This window comes from Pseudopipra pipra, chromosome 16, assembly GCF_036250125.1.
Source record: "Pseudopipra pipra isolate bDixPip1 chromosome 16, bDixPip1.hap1, whole genome shotgun sequence".
Taxonomy (NCBI): domain Eukaryota; kingdom Metazoa; phylum Chordata; class Aves; order Passeriformes; family Pipridae; genus Pseudopipra; species Pseudopipra pipra.
This window is the reverse complement of record NC_087564.1, coordinates 1413204-1432986: the sequence shown is the minus strand read 5'-3', so window position 1 is coordinate 1432986 and position 19783 is coordinate 1413204. Positions and strand designations below refer to the sequence as shown.

Sequence of the window (19783 nt, the reverse complement as noted above, 5' to 3'; positions counted from 1 at the left end):
TGAGCAGATGTACTGTGGCAGGAGACTGGGAATGGGAATGGTCTGTATCCTCCTTGGGAATCAAGGCCATCAGCCAGCTGAAGGACTGTGTGTGCTCCACGGGGTGGGGAGGAGCACATTGGCTGCCACCTGACTCTGCAATGGGCTTGTTCTGCTCCCTGCTTTAGATAGTCGTGGAGATTCTGGAAGGGGAATCTGTCATCACCTGGGACTTCGACATCCTGAAGGGGGACGTGGTGTTCAGCCTCTTCCACTCCAAACGAGCTCCTGAGCCAAGTCACAAAGAATCCACGTTACCAGGTCCCTGTGCTGGGGACAACGTGCAGCTCATCGACAGGACCTGGGTGCTGGGCGTGGATTTCAGCCGTGTGGAGTCACCGCTGGTCTGCAGGGAGGGGGAGAGCATCCAGGTCAGAGGGGTCTGAGAGCATCCAGGTCAGAGGGGTCTGAGAGCATCCAGGTCAGAGGGGTCTGGGGAGAGCATCCAGGTCAGAGGGGTCTGGGGAGAGCATCCAGGTCAGAGGGGTCTGGGGAGAGCATCCAGGTCAGAGGGGTCTGAGAGCATCCAGGTCAGAGGGGTCTGGGGAGAGCATCCAGGTCAGAGGGGTCTGGGGAGAGCATCCAGGTCAGAGGGGTCTGGGGAGAGCATCCAGGTCAGAGGGGTTTTGGGAGAGCATCCAAGTCAGAGGGGTCTGGGGGCTGGCAAGGATCTCACAGTCCTGCAAATTCCAAAATGAGCTGCTGGTTGGGAAGGAATTGATGACCTGAGAGTCCCTTCCAGTGCCTAAAGGGGCTCCAGGACAGCTGGAGAGAGACTTTGGACAAGGGCCTGGAAGGACAAGACAAGGGACAATCGCTTCCCACTGCCAGAGGGAAGGGTTAGATGGGATATTGGGAAGAAATTCTTGGCTGTGAGGCCCTGGCACAGGTTGCCCAGAGAAGGTGTGGCTGCCTCTGGATCCCTGGAAGTGTCCAAGGCCAGGTTGGACAGGGCTTGGATTCACCTGGGCTAGTGGAAGGTGTCCCTGCCCATGGCAGGGGCTGGCACTGGATGAGCTTCAAGGTCCTTTCAGCCCAAACCATTCCATGATTCTGTGATCATTCTCTGGGTTCCCTGTGGAAGTGGCTGCTGTCCCAGGGCTGCTTTAGAGTGAACCATTGGAAAGAGACTCCACGATAAAAACCTAATGGAAAAGAACCTTATTTTGCTGGCACTGCAGGGGAGTGTCTCAGGCAGGTGAAAGTGGTGACACCTGTGCCCAGAGCCATCAGCTCCATCGGGGTTTTTTGACTTCACTGGGTCATTCAGCCATTTCCCAGGACTCCCCGTGGTCACTGGTGTCCCTCCCTCTCTCCAGGGGTCCCACGTGACGCGCTGGCCGGGGTTCTACATCCTGCAGTGGAAGATGCACGGCCCCCCTCCCTGCTCCAGCTCCAGCCTGCCCCGCGTGGACGATGTCCTGGCCTCCCTGCAGGGCTCCGGCCACAAGTGCAAACTCATCTACTACTACGAGGTGTTGGCCTCCAAGGACTTCAGGTGGGACATTTAGGGGGTATTTACTACATGAGTTGCACTAGAGAAGCCAAATGAGAGGGCTGAGTGTGAGTTAAACATTTGGGTCCCAGTGACCTCCGCTGGGTGCGTGTCATTGGGGATAACTTTGACACAAACTTGGTGGCATTTTGCACAATCAGTCTCCTTTAGTGCTGTAGGTATTAAGGGCCCCCTTGGCTGTGTGTCCCCCTGAGGAATTTGTGCTTCAGGTCTTGCTTGCAGCTGCCAGAAGAGCAGGAGGTTTTTGACTCAGGAGGTTTATCTTAGTTGGGAAGATTTTGAGAAGTTACTTTTGGAGTAACTCAGATATCAGCTGGGTGTTTCCCAGATATTCTGTCTGGCAGAGAAGGATGTCTGCAGTGACTCAGAGAGCACTTCTGAGCAGGTGAACAGTCAGCCTTGGGACACTGTGCTTGGCCTCCTCCTTTAGGAGTGCTGAAAGCACTTCCCAGTCACCTGTTAATCTGAATTCCTTGCAAGTCCTTGACCTTTCCCTGGAGCTGGAGGAAGTGTTGGGCAGAACAGACTTGCAGGTGGTGACCTGGCCAGATCCTGTGGAGTCAGAGCAGCAGCAAACACCTCCCTCCAGTCATGCAAACATGTTCCTTGGTGCTCTTCCTGCATTAACTGAGCCCAGCTTTTGGCAGGAGCTGGCAACAATGGCTGTGCACTCTGGAGTTGGGACTCTGGTGTTCAACAGCCTGCAGTCCTTGGGCTCACAGTGGCTGCTGCATTTGGGATGCACTGGAGTTTTCCTTTCTGCTCAGGGGCAGCAAAAACAGCCCTGCAGAGGCTCCAGCTCTGTCCCCTTCCCCAGAACAACAACCAGGGACAAGGAATAATATCTGTAACTGGGAAAAAATATCTCTAATGAATTTTTCATGATGACACGGAGATTCTTAGAGAGCAAGTGGAAAATGATGGGACAAAAAGCACTTGTGCAAGCACTATAGAGGGTAAACTGATCTGTCAGGGGAATAGTTCTCCATTAATTGCTGCCTTCCTAACAGCCCATCTGCTTTGTCCCATCCCAGGGGATCCATGTCGAGCCTGGAATCTTGCAACAGCGGCTTTTCCCAGCTGAGTGGAGTCACGACATCTTCCAGCCAGTCCCAGAGCAGCTCCCACCTTTCCAGATAGCAGAGCCAAGGCTGCAGGGAAAGACCTCCTGGGCCTTCCTGCCCCCGGAGCTGCTCTGAGCCCCAAACCAAAGAGCTCCAGGGCTGAGCCTTGGGGCAGTTGTGTCGCAGCCATTTGGACACAGAGAGGCCTCTGGGAGCTGCTTAAACCACAAGACCTGGAATTCCAATGGTGGGTTTGGAGTTCTGGAGCAGCTGCTGCTCCTCAGGGGTCTCTTGGATGGATTTTGGCTGGATGTCAGTTGGCAGGGATCGCTCCAAAGGGCTTCTCCCATCGGTCCTTCCCACGTGTGGCAGAGGAGGCTGATGTTGCCTTACCTGTTGGACCTTTTGGTTATTCCTGGGTAGCAAAACTCCTGGAGTTTCCTGGGTGCCCACAGGGCTCCACCAGACACTCGAGTTGGGCATTCCAGGGGCCGGGCCTTGGAAGGACACCTTGGTACAGGTAGGAGAGTTCAGAAATCACTTCCAGGTCGAACCAAAAACCCCTCCTGGTCTGGCAGGATGTTACTGGGAAATGTGGCGGATTTTTGTAACCCTGCTGAGACAAAGTCAGAACAGTTTTCTGGAAAGCCCAGGCAGGGAATCTGGCTCCAGCAAGTGGCATCTTCCTAAAGGTAAACTATTGTTCTTTCTCCTCAGGTTTACAGCAATAATGAGTAGGTCTGTCCCATCCCTGAGTGGATGGGAACTGAATCCAATTCTAAAGGGCTAAGCAAAGCAATATTTGATTTCCTGAAGGCACAAGATTTTCTGGCAGTAACTTGCTTACAGTTCCTGCAGAACTTGCTTCTTTAAAACATGAGCTCACTTGAAACCTTTCAAAGAGGCCTGTATGTACATAAGCACTTACTGAAGCCTATTTATTCAATGCTAGCTTATTTTAAATTAATTTTTAACTTATTTATAATGTCAGAAATGACTATTTATTAAATCCAGCCACCTTTTTTAATGGGATGAACTTTGATTTTAGAAAGGAATAACTGGTTGTCTTCAATCCCAAGAAGTCTTTCTACTTAAATCCCAATCTTTGTGATCACTGGATGTTCTTGCAAAAAGGGCTGCACCGTGCAGAACACTGGGGTGAGGGCTGTGTCACCTTCCCTGCAAGGGAAAGGGAGACTCCAGTGCTTTTGGGACTGTTTCTTAGGATTAAGAAGCCAGGATTGAGTTCAGGAGTTGTCATGAAGATTCACTGTCTTCCTGCACACCAAAAATCCCGTGTTTGTCCCTCGTCTCCACTGGGGGTTCGTGTGGTCAGGCTGGGGAGTGAAGTTATCCCTGTTCTTGTCCCCGTGGCAACAAGATGAGAACAGGCATCAAATACTCCCCAAGTTCTTGTTCACACTGATGGAATCTGGGCAGTCCTTCCTTCCCACCCTGCTGGTTTAATTCCTGGGTTGGAAGCACCAGGTGCTGCCAAAGGAGCCCAAATACTCCGAACAATGGGAGGTGAGAACTTGATGTGTTTCTGAGTTGTTTGGTGATTTTTTTTTTAAAGCATTGGAGCCAAGGGAATCACTCTCCCACCTTGCAGAGCTCAGGGAAGTTCTGATTTCCAAGGATTCCCCAGTTGTTCCATGGACTTTTAGCATTTGTCCCACACAAGTGAAACTTCTGTCTCCAGCATTTCAGCATAAATGGAGTCTGAGAGACTGGGACAAGTATCACCTTTCCTCTGGAAAATCAGGATTTTTGACAGTAAAAGTGCATGTGTGTATCCCTCATGGAAAATCCTTTATCCATAATTCATTCTGATGCTAGAAATAGAGTTTAAACCAACTCCCAAAGCCCCAGGAGCAAACCCAGCCCATCCTCCCTGTGCTGGTTCAGGATTTCACCTTCTTGGGGCTCAGTTTTTACATTGTTGCTCACGTCCCACGTGGTGGCAACGTTCCTGTTTCCTGTGGTTTCCTCTGGTTAAGAATCTCTTCCTTTGCACTGGGATATTTTTAAATTTTATTTTGAAATGTGGGATGTGCTGTTTTCTCCCCACACTACAAGTTTTGGGTGTTTAACTCTTGTCATTGAGGCACCTGGAACTTGGCACCTCTGGTAGGTCTCTGGAGGAGCCAGGGAGGCCCAAAGGGCTGGTCCCACGGAGTCTCCCTGGCTCCAGGGACATCCCAATCCTAGTTTTTCCTCATGTTCCTTGTCAGTGCTGCTCTCTGTCCATGAGATCACGGCACAGGTGTGTTTGGGAAGCAGCTTGTGACCTCTCCCTTGGCAAAGCTGCCTGGGTTATCCCACCTACCCATTTACTTTGAAACCAATTTGAATAATCCAATATTTTTTTCCTGAACGTTGACAGGAGAAAGGGAGCAACAGCCTGGATGTTGTGGCTGGTGCTGTGCTGTGCTTTTTAAACCTGACCTTGTGAACTGCCAGTGCCAGAGATGGAATTCTTCTACATCACCTTTTTCCCCTCAAATGACATCAGTGTGCTTTAGAAAATCACAGTTTTCTTCACAGCAGCTTCCTGTGAGTTGAGGCTGGGAGGAGTTCTGGATCCTCTGGATCCTCTCCTAAGGCAAAACCTTGGGAAATGGCCTGGTTTGGGTGCTGATTGGAGATGCAGCAAGGCCCTCCCTGCTCCCTCCCCAGCAGCAAAGCCAGTGAGCTTGGGCCGTGTTCAGGTCATTAAAAAACAGCCCCCAGTAAATCGGGGCCTCCCTGTTTCAGATATTCCATATGCAAACACAACACCTACCTCAGAGCTGTTGCCGTGTTTCCTGTGCTGGGGTGCAGAGGGCTGGGCCATAGTTTACAGTTAAATATGGCCAGAGGTGAACCCTTTTGTTCTCAGTGATTCCTCCAGGTTTGCCTCTTTCCCTGGTGTCTGTCCCAGCATGACTGGGAAAGGCAGACATGGAGCACGAGGATGGATGTTGGATCGTTCAGGGCACGGCTGGACTGCAGCCCTGGGCCGTTCTGACTGAACCTTCGCTGCCTCTCAGGTGTGAAAAGGGCTGCAGCAGAGGAGCCTCCGGGGCTCCAGGGGCGGCTTCAGCGCTTCCCGGGGCACGGGAGAGCCGTGACCCGGCACCGAGGGCTCTCGTCAGCAGGGAGGCACCAGAGCTCCTCTCTAGCTCCTCAGCTCCTGGACTCACTGCTCTTGGGAAAGGGAATTCCCAGCTGTGCCCAGGTGAGGGAGCCCGGAGTGACGCTGGGAGCGTTTGCTGCCGCGTCCAACCAGTTCCCTTTCAGGAACAGGGAAAAACCAACTTGGAATAAGAATTTCTAATCCCAGTTTGGTTTGAAAAAAGTCATAATCCGCTCGTCCCAAATCTGTACCACTTCCTGAGCTTGGAATTCCCGGTGGGAAGTGCTGAGCCCAGCTGTCCACCCTGCTGGGGTGGGAAGTGCTGAGGGCCAGGCCAGCCGAGCTCCAGGCAGGGAATCCCTCCTTTCAAAAGGCACACACTGCTTTCATATCCCAGCTGTTTATACTGTGAGCAATTAATGCAAGGAGCAGCTATTAGACTCTTAACTGACAGCACTTCTCAAAGATTCCTGCATGGATTCAGCTTTAATATTCCTCCAACACCTTTGTCACGATCCTCACACCTGATTATTTCTCTCTTGGAAGGCAAAATTGGAATTGTGTCACATGCACAGCCTTTTAGTGACACCCACACCCACTTCCAAGTTCTTAGTGACATGTGTAAGTTAAATGGGCATTAATTATTTTACTTACTTTCTCTCCCTTGCAGCTGGCTTTGGTTGTATTTACTGAAATCCTCATTTTTCTCAGCCAAACCTCCTTTAAGAGCCCTCTGCAAACTGCAGGGCCCTGTAACGTGTTCCCTGACAACAAATGTACTTCAGTGACTGTCTGTGGGTCCCAGTAGAGCTGTACCTTTGGGTATGTTGGAAATAAAACAGCATCTCTAAGAACATGTGGAATTGTTTGATGCAATTGTTCAGACTGGGGGAAACCGAAAATTTAAGCCTGGGTGCTGCTCTTTCCCCCAGAAGCAGAGGTAAGGCTGGCTTGTGGTCACTTATTCCTGCTCTTGAACTAAAATGGTCACTTCTTCCCTGCAGAACCAGCATTTTTGTTTAGTTTCCTAGCCCAGAGTGGGCTGGGACAGCACATCCTGCAGTGTGGCTGTTATTTAAAATAAAAGGCCCTGGGGTTCCAATGGGAGGCTGAGGTTAACTGGGAAAGGATCACGGCTCCTTCTGCAGCTGGACATCAGGAATCTGAGTTTCAGGCAGGTAGCACTAATAGACTTTATTCATTTTCAAATAATCTTCTGTAAATCATAGAAAAATAGAGTCTTCTGGTTACAGGCTGATCTGATGCCAACAGTGGCACAGAAATTACACATCCTTTACATGGAGAGGTAAAAAGGGAGTGAGTGCATAAAACTGTGAGTGTTGGGGCTCAGACAGGCTCTAACCCCTCTGCAGCATCCAAGGGGCACGTTAAAGGCTGGCTTTCCCTCAGTGGAAGCAAACTCTAACACTGTTTCAGTTCAATTGTGCAAGGAGGGGTTCTGGATTTCCAGAGGAGGTGTTTGGGATCTGGGAGGGGCTTGAAGAACTTGCTGGTTGTGGTCCCTCTGAGGAGAGTCCAGCTGGGGCAGAGCAGCCCAGGCCATGTCCTGCTGGCCATGCCAGGCTGTCCCTGTCTGTCCCCTTCCCTGGCTGGTGACAGTCCCTGAGCCCCCAGAGCCCATCAGCTGCTGGGGCTACAAGAGAAGCACCAATGGAACTTGTGACCTGACAAGGCTTTTCCTGTTGCTGAGCTGCAAGAGCCTCCCCAAAATGCAGCACCCATCACGCACTTCTGGGCCAGGAGGAGGGCTCTGGTTTCACCGGGTGCTGCACCTGCTTCAGCATTTTAAAATGTTTTGTTGCTTTTCTGATTAAAATCTGAGCTCACCAGGGAAGGGCAGACATAGACTCTAACACCCTTAGGCACCAGCTTCCTTAAGCCAGTTTTGTGCTAGAGGCAGTTTACCTTGCTGAGTCTTAAAAACACTCAGCACTGCCCAGGTGGGCAGGGACCTTCCTGAGGTGCCCGTGGCTGGCACTGCTCACCCGTGTCCCTCAGGGTTAGGAAGGAACCAGCCCATATCCTTTCCTGCTGCCACTGTGGGATTCCCTTACCCAGTGCCCTGCATCCCATCACAGCCACTGGGGATGCAGCCCTGGGGGCTGGAGCAGCAGAGGAGAGGGAGCCGTGGCTGGGCTGGGTCACCTCAGGCACAGTGACCCTGTCCTGCTCAGTGCTGAGGGGCTGTGCAGGGGGCACAGTGAAACACCTCCTCTCTTCCCATCCGGGACTCTAAAGTGAGTCCTGAGTGTCCTCTGGCTCCCGAGTGTCCTCTGGCTCCCAGGCAGCAGCACTGGGGGGGTGTGTGGCCTCCCCGTTGATGTCCCTCAGGGGGTGGTACCGATAGTCCCCGCGCTGCCGCTCCGAGCGCGCCCTCAGCACCAGCCCCACGTTCCCCAGGGCACTGAGTGCCAGCAGCAGGGCCAGGCCACAGCTCAGGGACAGCCACGTGCTCCTGGGGGACAAGAAAAACCCACATAGGCAACATCTCGGCCTGTGTCACATGTTCCCAGGGTGCAAATGATTTGTCAAGAACTGTCCTCCCTTCTCTGCCTTCCCAAGTCTGTGGTCCTGCTCTCAGGCAGGAGAAAATCAGGGAATCCTTTAGGTTGGAAAAGCCCTCTAAGATAATCAAGTCCCCTGGTGCTGCCAAGGCCACCACTAACCCATGTTCCCAAGTGTTACAGCCACAGGCTTTTAAATCCCTCTCCAGAGATGGTGACTGCTCTGGGCAGCTGTCACCACCCATTCCATGAAGAAATTTCCCCAATATCCAAATCTCCACTGGCACAACTTGAGGCTGTTTCCTCTCACCCTGTCCCTTGTTCCCTGGGAGCAGAGCCCGACCCCCCCCAGCTCCCCCCTCCTGTCAGGGAGTTGCAGAGCCAGAAGGTCCCCCCTGAGCCTCCTTTTCTCCAGGCTGAGCCCCTCCCGTGCTCTGTGACAGCCTCTGAGGCACACAGTGTGTACCACCCACTTACTCTGACAGAGAGAATCTTTCTTTGCTCCTTTCCTTATTCTGGGAAGCCACACACTGTCCAGCTGGAAAACAAAGAGGGAAGAAAGGCAGTGTTGGGGAGGAGAGTGTAAAATTCCACTGAAAAAAGAGCAAGCTTAAGCAGAGCTGGTGACTAAACCAATGTTACGCACTAAGGCTGTTCTTCCAACTGTTTTTGACAACCCCCAGGCCCTGCAGGTACCTCTGAGCAGCTCCTCCTGCAGTGCCCCGTCGTGGGTGGTGTTGCAGCTGCCGGTCTGGGGGTCGCAGGGACACGAGTGCTCACACACACACTGGCTCTGGCAGTTGGGCCCAAACCAGCCCAGGGGACACTCTGGGGAGTTAACACGAAGAGGTTGGTCATTGCCAAAGCTCCACTTGCTCTGGAACCACCCAGGCTGTGGCTGCAGCTCCTCCAGATCAGCTGAGCCTGCAGCAGCCTGGGAGCACCACGCTGGGAGTTCTCTGCTGCCATTTTGTGTGTCAGGGGGAAGTTTCAGGGATCACAGAATCCCAGAATGGTCTGGGCTGGGAGAGACCTTAAAGCTCATCTTGTCCCACCCCCTGCCATGGGCAGGACACCTTCCACTAGCCCAGGTTGCTCCAAGCCCCGTCCAACCTGGCCTTGGACACTCCCAGGGATGGGGCAGCCACAGCTTCTCTGGGCAACTCCTCTGGGATGGAGCTGCTTGAGCATTCCCAGGCTGGAACACCATCCCTAATGGAATGAAGCACACGTGGAGTTTACACTCTGCTGTAATTAACTTGTTTGCTGGGATCCACAGGGCCCCAAGTGCCTCAGAGAAGCTGGAGTGGTGACACAAGGGAGAACAGCACCGGCCCCGTCAGCACTGGCACAGGGACAGCCACACTGGGAAGGTGGGATGGCACAACAGCCTCTGGAGCACTCCACAGGCACTGACCTGGATCACCTGAAGCCTGGGCTACAGGCAGGGCCTGGTGCAACACCCTGGAGCAGTGGATGATCCTGTTCTACACTCGTGAGCTTTGGGGCTGAGACTAAACAGAAATCCACAATTTTCTGTTGATGAAGGAAACTCCTCCTTCCTCTCTGCTCCTTGCTTTCCTTTTTAGCCCACTTGGGTAGGATAGGAAGAGCTGGAGCCAGCTGGTGACACTCCAGCTGTGACATTCAGGCCTGAGCCCCCCTGGCAGACCTCTCTCTTGCTCTGCATGCAAGAGGTGGCTCAGAAATGACACAAAACCCTCTCCCAGCCCAGGTGGCCCTTCAGAGCAGCCCTTACCATGCTCACAGCTGGTGCCATAGAACCCAGGGGGGCAGGAACAGGCTCCGTGCACAGGGTCACAGGAGCCACCGTGCTGGCACTGGCACTTCTGGCTGCAAGATTCCCCATAGAAACCAGGAGCACAGGCTGCAGAGACAAGCAGGGACGTCATCAGGGCCCTCCCTACACAGTGACACACCCCAGCACAGCCACAGCTTGGGGTGTGTTTGGCCTCTCCCTTCCCTGCTCCCTTTTGGGAAGTGGTCCCAGTCCCCTCTGCTGGCTGTGAGGAGCAGAGGGCAGTAGCAGTGAGTGTTTACCTTCCGTGCAGTTGCTGCCAGTCCAGCCGGCGTCACACAGGCATCCAGCTGTGCAAACACATGGAACAGCCATTAATGACAACAAAAAAACACTTGGAAACAGCAGGGACCCAAAATTAGGAGCCTCTGCCTCTCGAGGTGCCCCCTTACCCCTGCCAGGAGATGCCCAGAAGAGGAACCCTGCACTCACACCCAGGCTGGGTTCACCCACTGCAGCTGCCAAAGGCAGCAGAATCCCTGCTGAGGGGATTCCCTGGGATCAACTCTAGGTCAGCTGCTGCACCCCTGCACCCACCAAGCTCTGCCCAGTCACTGCACTGGTGCACACCTGAATGAGAGCTGAACCAGAGCACAAGAAGAGGAGAATGGACTGAGCAGCACAGAGGGGCAGAAGCTGAGGGTGGACATTTCAGCAGTCCCTGGCTTTGAAATGAATTTATGAAGAAGTGGCAATGGCACAGTGATAAAAATCATGAAGTGGGAGAGACAAGTAAAGAAGGAACAGTAAAGAGACAGGGCAGGACCAGCTGCTGCCACACACCATAATACACTGCCCTGCCTTAAAAAAACCTGAAGCAACTCCGGGGCAGGAAGGGAAACTGAGGCCCAGAGCTTGACATCAAGGCTTATTTCAGGCCCAGTTCCCAGGCCTGAGCCCAGCCCAGCCCTGCTGGCTCCTGAAGGCAACATGTTCTGCTCATCCCCACTGCTGCTCCAGCCCTGTAGGGCAGGGGGAGCCCCAACCCCCAGCCAGGCCCAGGACACTCCCAGCGCCCGGGGCAGCACCCACAGCCCTGTCCCAGACTCACAGGGGGTGCAGAGGCCGTGCAGGCTGCAGTTGGCAGGGCCGCAGTCCAGGCTGTCGCAGGCAGGGCCCGTCCAGAAGGCCCCGGAGCAGCGGCAGTGCCCGGCCCGGCACCGCCCGTGCCCGCTGCAGTCGGGGGGCTCGCAGCCCGGCTGGTGCACACACACCACGGTGGAGACGCGCCGGGGGCAGCGCCACGTGCTGTCAAAGGAGCTGGGGGGACACGGGAGGGGACCGTGAGCTGTGCACACACTGTGCTGCCCCAGCCCCGCCCAGAACCGGCGGGTATAGCCCACAGGCTGTCAGCCCCGTTCACACTGGCCAACAAGAATGTTGATAATAGGAAAATACAAACACAAAACTAGATTTGAGCTGGTGTTTTAACTAACCATTAACTCCCCATTGGATAGGAGTAATTTCAAACGTGGATTTACAGAAGCAACAAACAAAATCTCCCTTTAAGCAGTCTCAGCTTCCCCAGTCTTGGCATCCAGCACGCCTTCCCTGAATGTTATTTGTTTTGATATAAATTATATCATTGCAGTTATGGTAACAGTGTTAAATCCCTCCATGTTTACAGTCAGAGATGACTAAAAAGCTGAATTTAAAGTAAAATGTTCTTTAGGTTCTGCCCTGAGGCACGGCAGGGTCTCCAAGGTAGTGGTTCTCTTCCATAAGCTGCTGACAGATCTCTGCTAATTCCCATGAAAGTGCAGCTCTGGATCTCCAGTCTAAGAGCTGCTGCCTTATCCGATTCCCACACCAGGCCACTCAGTCACAGCTTTGCTGCCTGTCTGAAACCAGCTCAGCTTTAATCCTGGATGACTGAGTGGAAAAAATATGGAGTCACTCAATTGCTTAAAACTTTAGAGCCTCTCTCTCCCCCACATCCTGTCACCTGCCTTTGCTGTGCCCTCCTGGTTGAGCTGGGGGCAGGACTGGGCTCTGCATCCCAACAGGAGCTGCAGGGCCACCTGTGCAGCCCTGGGAACGAGCCACCAGCACCTACCAGTGCTCAGAGGGGTAGTTGGCGAGGGTCCCGTTCAAGACCAGCGTGGCAGAGCCTCCACCATCCAGGTTGATGGCATTGATGACTCCCTGCTGCTTCAGGAATTCTGCCATTTCCCACAAGTTGACCCTGCAAAGCAAAGATGATTCATTGATTGACTTCAGTGAAGCTGCTGTGGTAGAAGTCTGTCCCTCTCCTCGGTGGAAGGAGCAGCTCTCCCATCCCAGCCCCCTTGACTCGCTGTCTGGGGGCAGTGTGAGCCCTCCCTGGCTCCCTTGAGCTCTGTGAGTCTCTGCCTTAAAACATATCCCTGGCAGCTGCAGAGTCGCTCCAGTTCAGGCATTTCAGACCTTCCCCAAGCCCTTACCCCCTGGATTCTGTCTGTCCATCCACATGGACCAGGACCAGCCGGCCCTGGCGGTCGTGTCCCACCGCAGTCCTGGCTGAGATCACGTTGATGAACTTGTCGAAGGTGCCTGTGCAGGAGATGGAACAATTCACACCCCAGCTGGGCCAGAATGGGCTGGTCACACACCTCTGTCTGCAAAACAGCTCCCAGCAAGGGGCTCATCCGAACTGAACCAGTGAGAGCACAGCCTGGGCTCCTCCTGTTCATCCAAGCCCCAGAGAAGTGCTCTTGATTAAGTTTTTGTCTGGCACAAAGCAAGGGATTCACCAGCCCTCAGTTTTAAACTCCTGTAAGAGGCGACTTCTCTGAGTTTCTCTTCACAGGTTAGATTGGATATTAGGAAGAAATTCTTCCCAGTGAGGGTGGTGAGGCCCTGGCACAGGTTGCCCAGAGAAGGTGCCCCATCCCTGGAAGTGTCCAAGGCCATGTTGGACAGGGCTTGGAGAATCCCAGCATATTGGAAGGGAGGTTGGAACAAGATTGGTCTCTAAGGTCTCTTCCAACCCAAACCATTCCATGATTCCATGAAAGTACCCCTCCTTCCAAGAGCCCCATGGAAGGACAGTCCATGGCCAGGCTCCCCAGGGTTTACCTGTGGTTTGAGTGTCCCCACACTCGGCGTCCCGGCTCTCATTGATGTAAACTTCTCCATCTCTGAGGAGCCAAACCACCCCACTCACAAGCTGCACAAAAGGGTTTGTTTGATCCAAGACATCCTCCTCAGACAGGTAACTAGGAAAGAGAGAGCAGGAGGGGTTACCCACGGTCACAGCAGTGTCATGTAAAAGCCTCTCCTGTTGCCAGCAGCAGGGAGAGGGGGAGAAGGTGTTGGAATGAAGGGTAGACACATCCAAAACCAGAGGCCAAGAAGTGTGAAACATCACTTTAGCAGCCAAAGTGGCCTCTGTTCTCTGCTCTTCTGCACAAACCCACAGCTCATGACAGTCCCAGGCCACTGTGCCTGAAACAACTCCTGCCAGCAATGCAGCCAGTGGACCTGAGCCAGGATAACAAGGGCAGAAAGCATCTGGCAGAACACAAGGCCAGAGCCACTGCCAAAGACTCAGGGATCTGTGGAAGCAGCTGTAACATCTTGCTGCCTGTCAGCTTCCATCCTCCACAACTGTGACACCAAACAGCTTTGGAGAGGATTTGCAGCTACAGCATCCAGCCTCCTGCAGCTGCATGGAGGAGAAGACTCAGCTGGGTGCTCCCTGCTCCCCTCCATCTGGGAAGAGCTCCCTCTGCTCCTCCAGACAGCAAATCCTGTCACTGACCAGCCAGGCAGTGAAAGCACTGTCCCGCTGCCACTTCCACGCTCGGGTGTTGTGTGTCACCATGGGCTGCTTCCCAAGGGATAATCCTCTCTCAAGGATCAGGGTGATGAGTAACACCTGCCTCGCCAGAGCCTGGTGCTGGGTGATGTTTGTAACAGGAGAGACAGGAGCAGGGGCTGCGGCCGGACAGCTGAGCTCTGCCTGTAAGCTCTGCCTGTGCTTTTGGGCTTAAAACTGACTCTTTTGATGTCCTGTGGGAACTGGATGCTCAACTTTTAATTGTTTAGTATCCAAGCTTTTTGCTTTGTAAAAAAGTGTAATTGAAAATACCTGAATGAAAAACATGCAAAAAGAACTCCCTCTCCCCATGAGAAGGGAACACAAAGACAACATGAACACGGCTGAAAATGGATCAAACCACACAACAGCTTGGGCATTTTAAAGCCTGAAAACCCCCATCAGCCCAGAAAGGGGCAGCAGCTCTGCAGGGTGGGGGTAACAGTGTGCCCTGTGCTCCATCCTGCTGGTCATGATGCAGTGAAAGACTGAAGGGTGAATTACTTTCCCCACTGCCCTGACAGCCCAAATTATTTACACTCAAACTATTTCTAGGGTCATGGTTTGGGAGCCACAAAGCCACTGAGCACCACTAACAGGGACACTCTGCCAGAGCAGGAGAGAGCAGGGCAGAGCTGAGGTTAAGGACCAACAGTGACCTTGCAGTTGCTGTTGGTCCCCTCAGCAGAAGCCCCCTCACTAAAGACATGTCACCACCTCAGGCAGCCCCTGTGCCACAGCAGTGAAGGCCTTGGTGCTCAGGGCTCTCAGAGAACAGCTGCAGGATAAAGCCCTGGCTTGGCACAGTCAGTTTGGCTTTGCAGGGACCCTCACTGAGGCCTGGGTGGGAGCTGCCAGAAGGGTGGGGAATGCAGCCAGCAGCTGCAGCAGCTTCCAGGCTGCTGCTCCATCTTCTGAGACCATCAGAAGGACCCTGGGAGCCCTTCTGGGCCCTTTAGGCTTGCTGCAGCTCCTGGGGCCTTTCATTCCAGGGAGCACTACAGTTCCTTTGCCAGCTATTCCTCATCTGAGGGTTCTGTCTCCAGCTGCTTGGGGAGTGTCACACACCAAGGTGGGCAATAAAGCCACTGGCACCTACCTTGTACCAGCCGCAGTGTGGCTGAACCAGCAGGCCCAGGGCAGTGCCTATCCCTGTGCTGGCACTGCTGAGGCACCTCCAGCCCCGGGGGCAGTTCTGGGACCCTCAGACAGGACAGACACTGAGGGTCTGGAGCATGTCCAGGGAAGGGAATGGAGCTGGGGAAGGGGCTGGAGCAGCAGGAGCAGCTGAGGGAGCTGGGGGGGCTCAGCCTGGAGAAAAGGAGGCTCAGGGGGGACCTTCTGGCTCTGCAACTCCCTGACAGGAGGGGGGAGCCGGGGCTGGGGGGGGGGTCGGGCTCTGCTCCCAGGGAACAAGGGACAGGATGAGAGGAATCGGCCTCAAGGTGTGCCAGAGCAGGTTTAGATGGATATTGGGAAAACTTCATGAAAAGGGTGGTCAGGCATTGGCACAGCTGCCCAGGGCAGTGGTGGAGTCACCATCCCTGAAGTGTTCAGAAAATAGATTTGCCCAGAGAGGATGTGGAGTCTCCATCCTCAGAGATGTTCAAAACCCAACTGGACAAGGCCTGAGCAGCCTGCTCCAGCCAACCTGTGCTGGATGAGGCTCCTCCTGAGGTTCTTTCCAAGCCCAGCCTTTCTGTGCTGCAGCCAGAGCAGACTCAAGAGTCCACTCTGCCTCTTCTCTTGGGGAGGACAGAGTCCACCCCCACTTCAATCACCATCAGGTGTCCTTGCTGTATGCTGGGAGAGGAGACACTGGAACCTAACCAGTTAGAGATCATCACAGTAACTTATCCAGCTTCCTTTCATTCTAGGAGAGATAGCTGCATGGGGTACAGGTAAAACATCCCTAACTTCAGCATTCAAAGTGTGCTTCTACTGCAGCTGGGAGAGGCCAAGGAGGCAGTGCCTGGGATGAACTTCATGCCCCAGTGATGCCCAAAAGCCTTCAGCGTGGAGAGTGCTCTCCACACAGCCCCAGCTCTTACCCGAACACCATGGTGCCATCCTTCCGGATGCCAAACTGAGCGTTCTGTAGCCCTCCAGAGTTCCTCACCAGCTTCCCATCGCTCACAACGTTCCCCAGGCACTCTCCGGTTTCCATGTTGAAGTACCCGCCGTTCTGGGCCACCAGACAGTTCCCGAGCTGGGCTGTCTCCTGCACGGTGGCTCTGCGCTGCTCCCGGCAGCCGCCGGCGCCGCCCGGCTCCAGCACCGAGAGGGTCCGCAGGGGGTTCCTCACGAACGTGAAGTGCCCGTAGAGCACCTTGCGGCCGCTGCCCTCGGGGGGGAAGTACGAGACGAACGTCCTGGTGGCGGCCACCGGGCCGGCCGTGCTGTTGTCGCCGGGCCACGCCTCGTGTGTGACATTGCCGTACCTGCGGGGCTGGCAGTCCCGGACGTGCCGGTGGCCGTGCCGGGGGCCGTGCCGGCCCGGGGAGTAGGGCTGGAGCGCGGGGTCGCCGGGGGGGCTCCTGCAACGAGAACACGCGGCTGCCAAGGCTGCGAGCGGGGGGGACGGGAGCGGCTCGGAGGGGGCACGGCCCCGCTGACACCCCGGCCGTGCTTCCCCCGTGTCCCCGGGGTGATCACCGCGGTTCGGGGAGTCTGTCCCGCTCAGCACCGCACCACCAGCCCAGCCTCGGGAGCCGGGGAAGGCCCCGCCCCGGGGCAGGCGGCGCCCGGACACTCACCCGGCGCCGCGGGCCACCTGCAGCCAGCCGAGCACCGCCAGCGCCAGGACCGCACCGACCCCCGCCCGGCCCGACCCCCGGCCCGGGGCCAGGCCAGGCCCGGCCTCTGCCGGCCCCGCCGCCCGCCCGGGCCCCCCGCCCGCGGCCCCCGCCGCCCCACACGCCGCCATCTTGGCGGGCGCTCGGCGGGCGGCGCCGGCAGCGCCCCCTGGCGGGCGGCGGGAACGGGTGGGGGTCGGTGCAGGGTCGGGACATTGATCCCTGAGGGAGACGGTCCGGGATAGAGAGACCCCTGAGGGAGATGGTCCGGGATAGAGAGACCCCTGAGGGAGATGGTCCGGGATAGAGAGACCCCTGAGGGAGATGGTCCGGGATAGAGAGACCCCTGAGGGACACGGGCCGGGACAGAGATCCCTGAGGGAGATGGTCCGGGATAGAGAGACCCCTGAGGGACACGGGCCGGGACAGAGATCCCTGAGGGACACGGACCGGGATAGAGAGACCCCTGAGGGAGATGGTCCGGGATAGAGAGACCCCTGAGGGAGATGGTCCGGGACAGAGACCCCTGAGGGAGATGGTCCGGGACAGAGACCCCTGAGGGACACGGACCAGGACAGAGACCCCTGAGGGACACGGACCGGGACAGCACTCCAAGGGTCTGGCTCTTTGTCCCCACCACCTCTGACACTCCCGTGTCTCACACACAACACAGCACATACAGCCCTTACAGCCACTGCAGTTCCGGGAAAAACAACTACGCCAAGGGGATAGTTTGGGCAGATACGGGTTTTCCTACTGTAACTTCAGTGGCTAGATCCTGTGGTACACATTGACAGAGTTAGCATGAAAATGAGCAGTAGTTTACAAACCTGGGATTTCTCTCTTTCAGTAAATGTCTGAGTCAAATACATGATTAAAAAAAGCAAATCTTAGAATTATGGGATGGTTTGGGTTGGAAGGAACCTTAAAGCCTACCTCTTTCCACCCCCTGCCATGGGCAGGGACACCTTCCACTAGCCCAGGTTGCTCCAAGCCCCGTCCAACCTGGCCTTGGACACTTCCAGGGATGGGGCAGCCACAGCTTCTCTGGGCAACCTGTGCCAGGGCCTCACCACCCTCACAGGGAGGAATTTTTTCCCAATATCCCATCTAGCCCAGCCCTCTGGCAGTGGGAAGCCATTCCCCCTTGTCCTGTCATCTCATCAAAATTCCCTCTCCAGCTTTCTTCAGGCACTTGATTCTGTAGATGTTGTGCTCCAAAGGCAGGTATCACCCCTGTGCCTGGGGGAGCAGGGCAGTGGAGCCACAAGCCCGAGGCCGTATTCCAGGTGGAGAAGCTGATATTTTCATGGCCAGTGCCAAAAGGAGAATAATGCCTCAGCTCTCTCAGGGTAACTGTACCTGGTACAGGTAAGCTTGCTGCTGTCTCAGGTACCTTGCAGGTGGAAAAATGTACTTTTATTTCACAAATTAACCATGAAACTCCCATAGCACAAGCCACTGAATTGATGTCTCAGCAAATGGGTTACTATGCCTCCACTTTCATTCAGCTGTGGAGAGCTGCAGGTGTCATGCTCGTGTTTCCAGCTGCAAACGAGCTGTCCCGTGGAACTCCAGGGTGGACTACATGTGGTTTCCATGGTCTAAACTCAGCTCTGTGTAAAGCATGAGTAGAGTACTGCAGGAGTTCACTCAGGATCGTGCTTGGTCTTCAACTTTTCGCAGGGAACTAAGGGTTCCAGCGGGAGGCTTCACCCCATTCCCAAACTCACCCTGTCTTTTCTGCAGCTTTCAAGAGAGGCCAAGATCACAACATGGGGTGTAGAAGCCACAGGCCAAAAGCTGCCTTTGAAATCCACAGGGAACAGAAACTTCTTGCAAAGTGGAGTGAAAACAAAGCAGTATTTGAAAACTCAGTAGTCTTTCCTCTCCATATAGTGAATTTACTTTGCAGTTAATTTCCTCTCTAAAGCAGCCCCTTCCACCTCACTAGTATTAAGTGTAAGTGGAGTATGAGTGACTTGTTTTTGCAGAGCTTTTCGAAGAGGGAAGGGTGGCATTGCCAGAATTTCAGTGTTTGTTTGAGGTGACACATGATTTCGTCACTGATGGAAATAACTACCTGTCATTAAAAATAACAAGTCTCCATTTCAAGCATGGCACAAACACATTCACCTCCCCAAAATACAGAGTCTAAAATACAAGTATGTGCAGGTGCTGCGCAAACACCTTGTGACCACACTGGGCTGAAAGAATCTCAGCAGCTGAGCTGTCCTGAGCTTTGGTATGAAAACACAGCCCTAAACCTAATGTAGGTCTTAGTCTAAGTCAGGCTCTAAAGCCATCACCTGATGCTAATACCAGCAGGTACTGAAGAGAATAAAATGAATTTCATATTTTGGAGCATGGTGGTCATTAGAGGAAACACCACAGGCTTTTCATCTTCAGGGCAGTGAACAAGGCCCAGGAGAGTCTCGGCAGCACCAAAACAGGCTGTGGGCTCAGCACTGGGCTGCCTGCAGTGGCATTTCAGGCCACCTACAATTGCTTCCAAATTGAGGCTATTCTGCAACAAGCTCCTTTCATCTCTGTTGTAGCAGGAGTTGCACTTTATATATTGAGAAAACAGGAGAACAAACACAAGAAGTAAATTACCTTGCTGTTAAAAATGGCAATAATTTATCTCATGATGATACAGCACAGCTTCTGTGCTCTGAACCCTGGTTGTGTTTGTGAGCACTGTTAGTCCATACTCTCACAGTGCAGGTGTGATTGGTACAAATATTTATTAATGAGATATTCTGTGTTAATCTTTTCAGCGCAAATTCAGAAAATGCAATTTTTAAAAAGGTTTGTACTACACATATTACATGTCAATAGAAGTAGCAAAGGAGCAGCGGGTTTTTGTGAGGTTTGCTTAAGACATTTGAGTTGGAGACTCCTGGAATGAGTGAAGTTCCACCAGTCAGAGGGATTTTGGCTGCTCTGTCTCTGTTTATTGCACTCACAGCAGTTCATTAAGTGGAGGAGGACTGGGAATGGAGCTTAAATAGGCTATTTCTAGGGTAGACTGCAAAACATTCTGAAATGTTACAGGAAGAAAAGACAGGAAATTCTTTTGAAAAACACAACTGTTATTCAACAAAT

At 54.0% G+C, this 19783-nt stretch overlaps 2 protein-coding genes across 4 annotated transcripts in view; one reads left to right on the top strand and one right to left on the bottom strand.

Moving 5' to 3' along the window:
• SEC14L5 (SEC14 like lipid binding 5) overlaps positions 1 to 6591 on the top strand; it is a 39548-nt gene extending 32957 nt beyond the window's left edge. For all 3 annotated transcript variants that reach the window (XM_064672469.1, XM_064672470.1, XM_064672468.1), the window contains 3 exons: positions 168 to 410; positions 1359 to 1537; positions 2590 to 6591. In XM_064672469.1, coding sequence (XP_064528539.1) covers positions 168 to 410; positions 1359 to 1537; positions 2590 to 2695 — 528 coding nt within the window. In that variant the 3' untranslated portion in view covers positions 2696 to 6591. The remainder of the gene's footprint in view (positions 1 to 167; positions 411 to 1358; positions 1538 to 2589) is intronic.
• Positions 6592 to 6916: 325 nt separating this feature from the next.
• Positions 6917 to 16806, bottom strand: NAGPA (N-acetylglucosamine-1-phosphodiester alpha-N-acetylglucosaminidase). The gene is made up of 11 exons (XM_064672471.1): positions 16637 to 16806; positions 15932 to 16417; positions 13139 to 13278; positions 12505 to 12613; positions 12138 to 12266; positions 11133 to 11341; positions 10324 to 10371; positions 10022 to 10150; positions 8959 to 9090; positions 8740 to 8800; positions 6917 to 8213 (listed from the first exon to the last, which is right to left on the bottom strand). Exons 1-11 carry the CDS (start codon positions 16804 to 16806, stop codon positions 7991 to 7993), a joined length of 1836 nt encoding a protein of 611 aa, XP_064528541.1. The 3' UTR covers positions 6917 to 7990.
• Positions 16807 to 19783: the final 2977 nt, after the last annotated feature.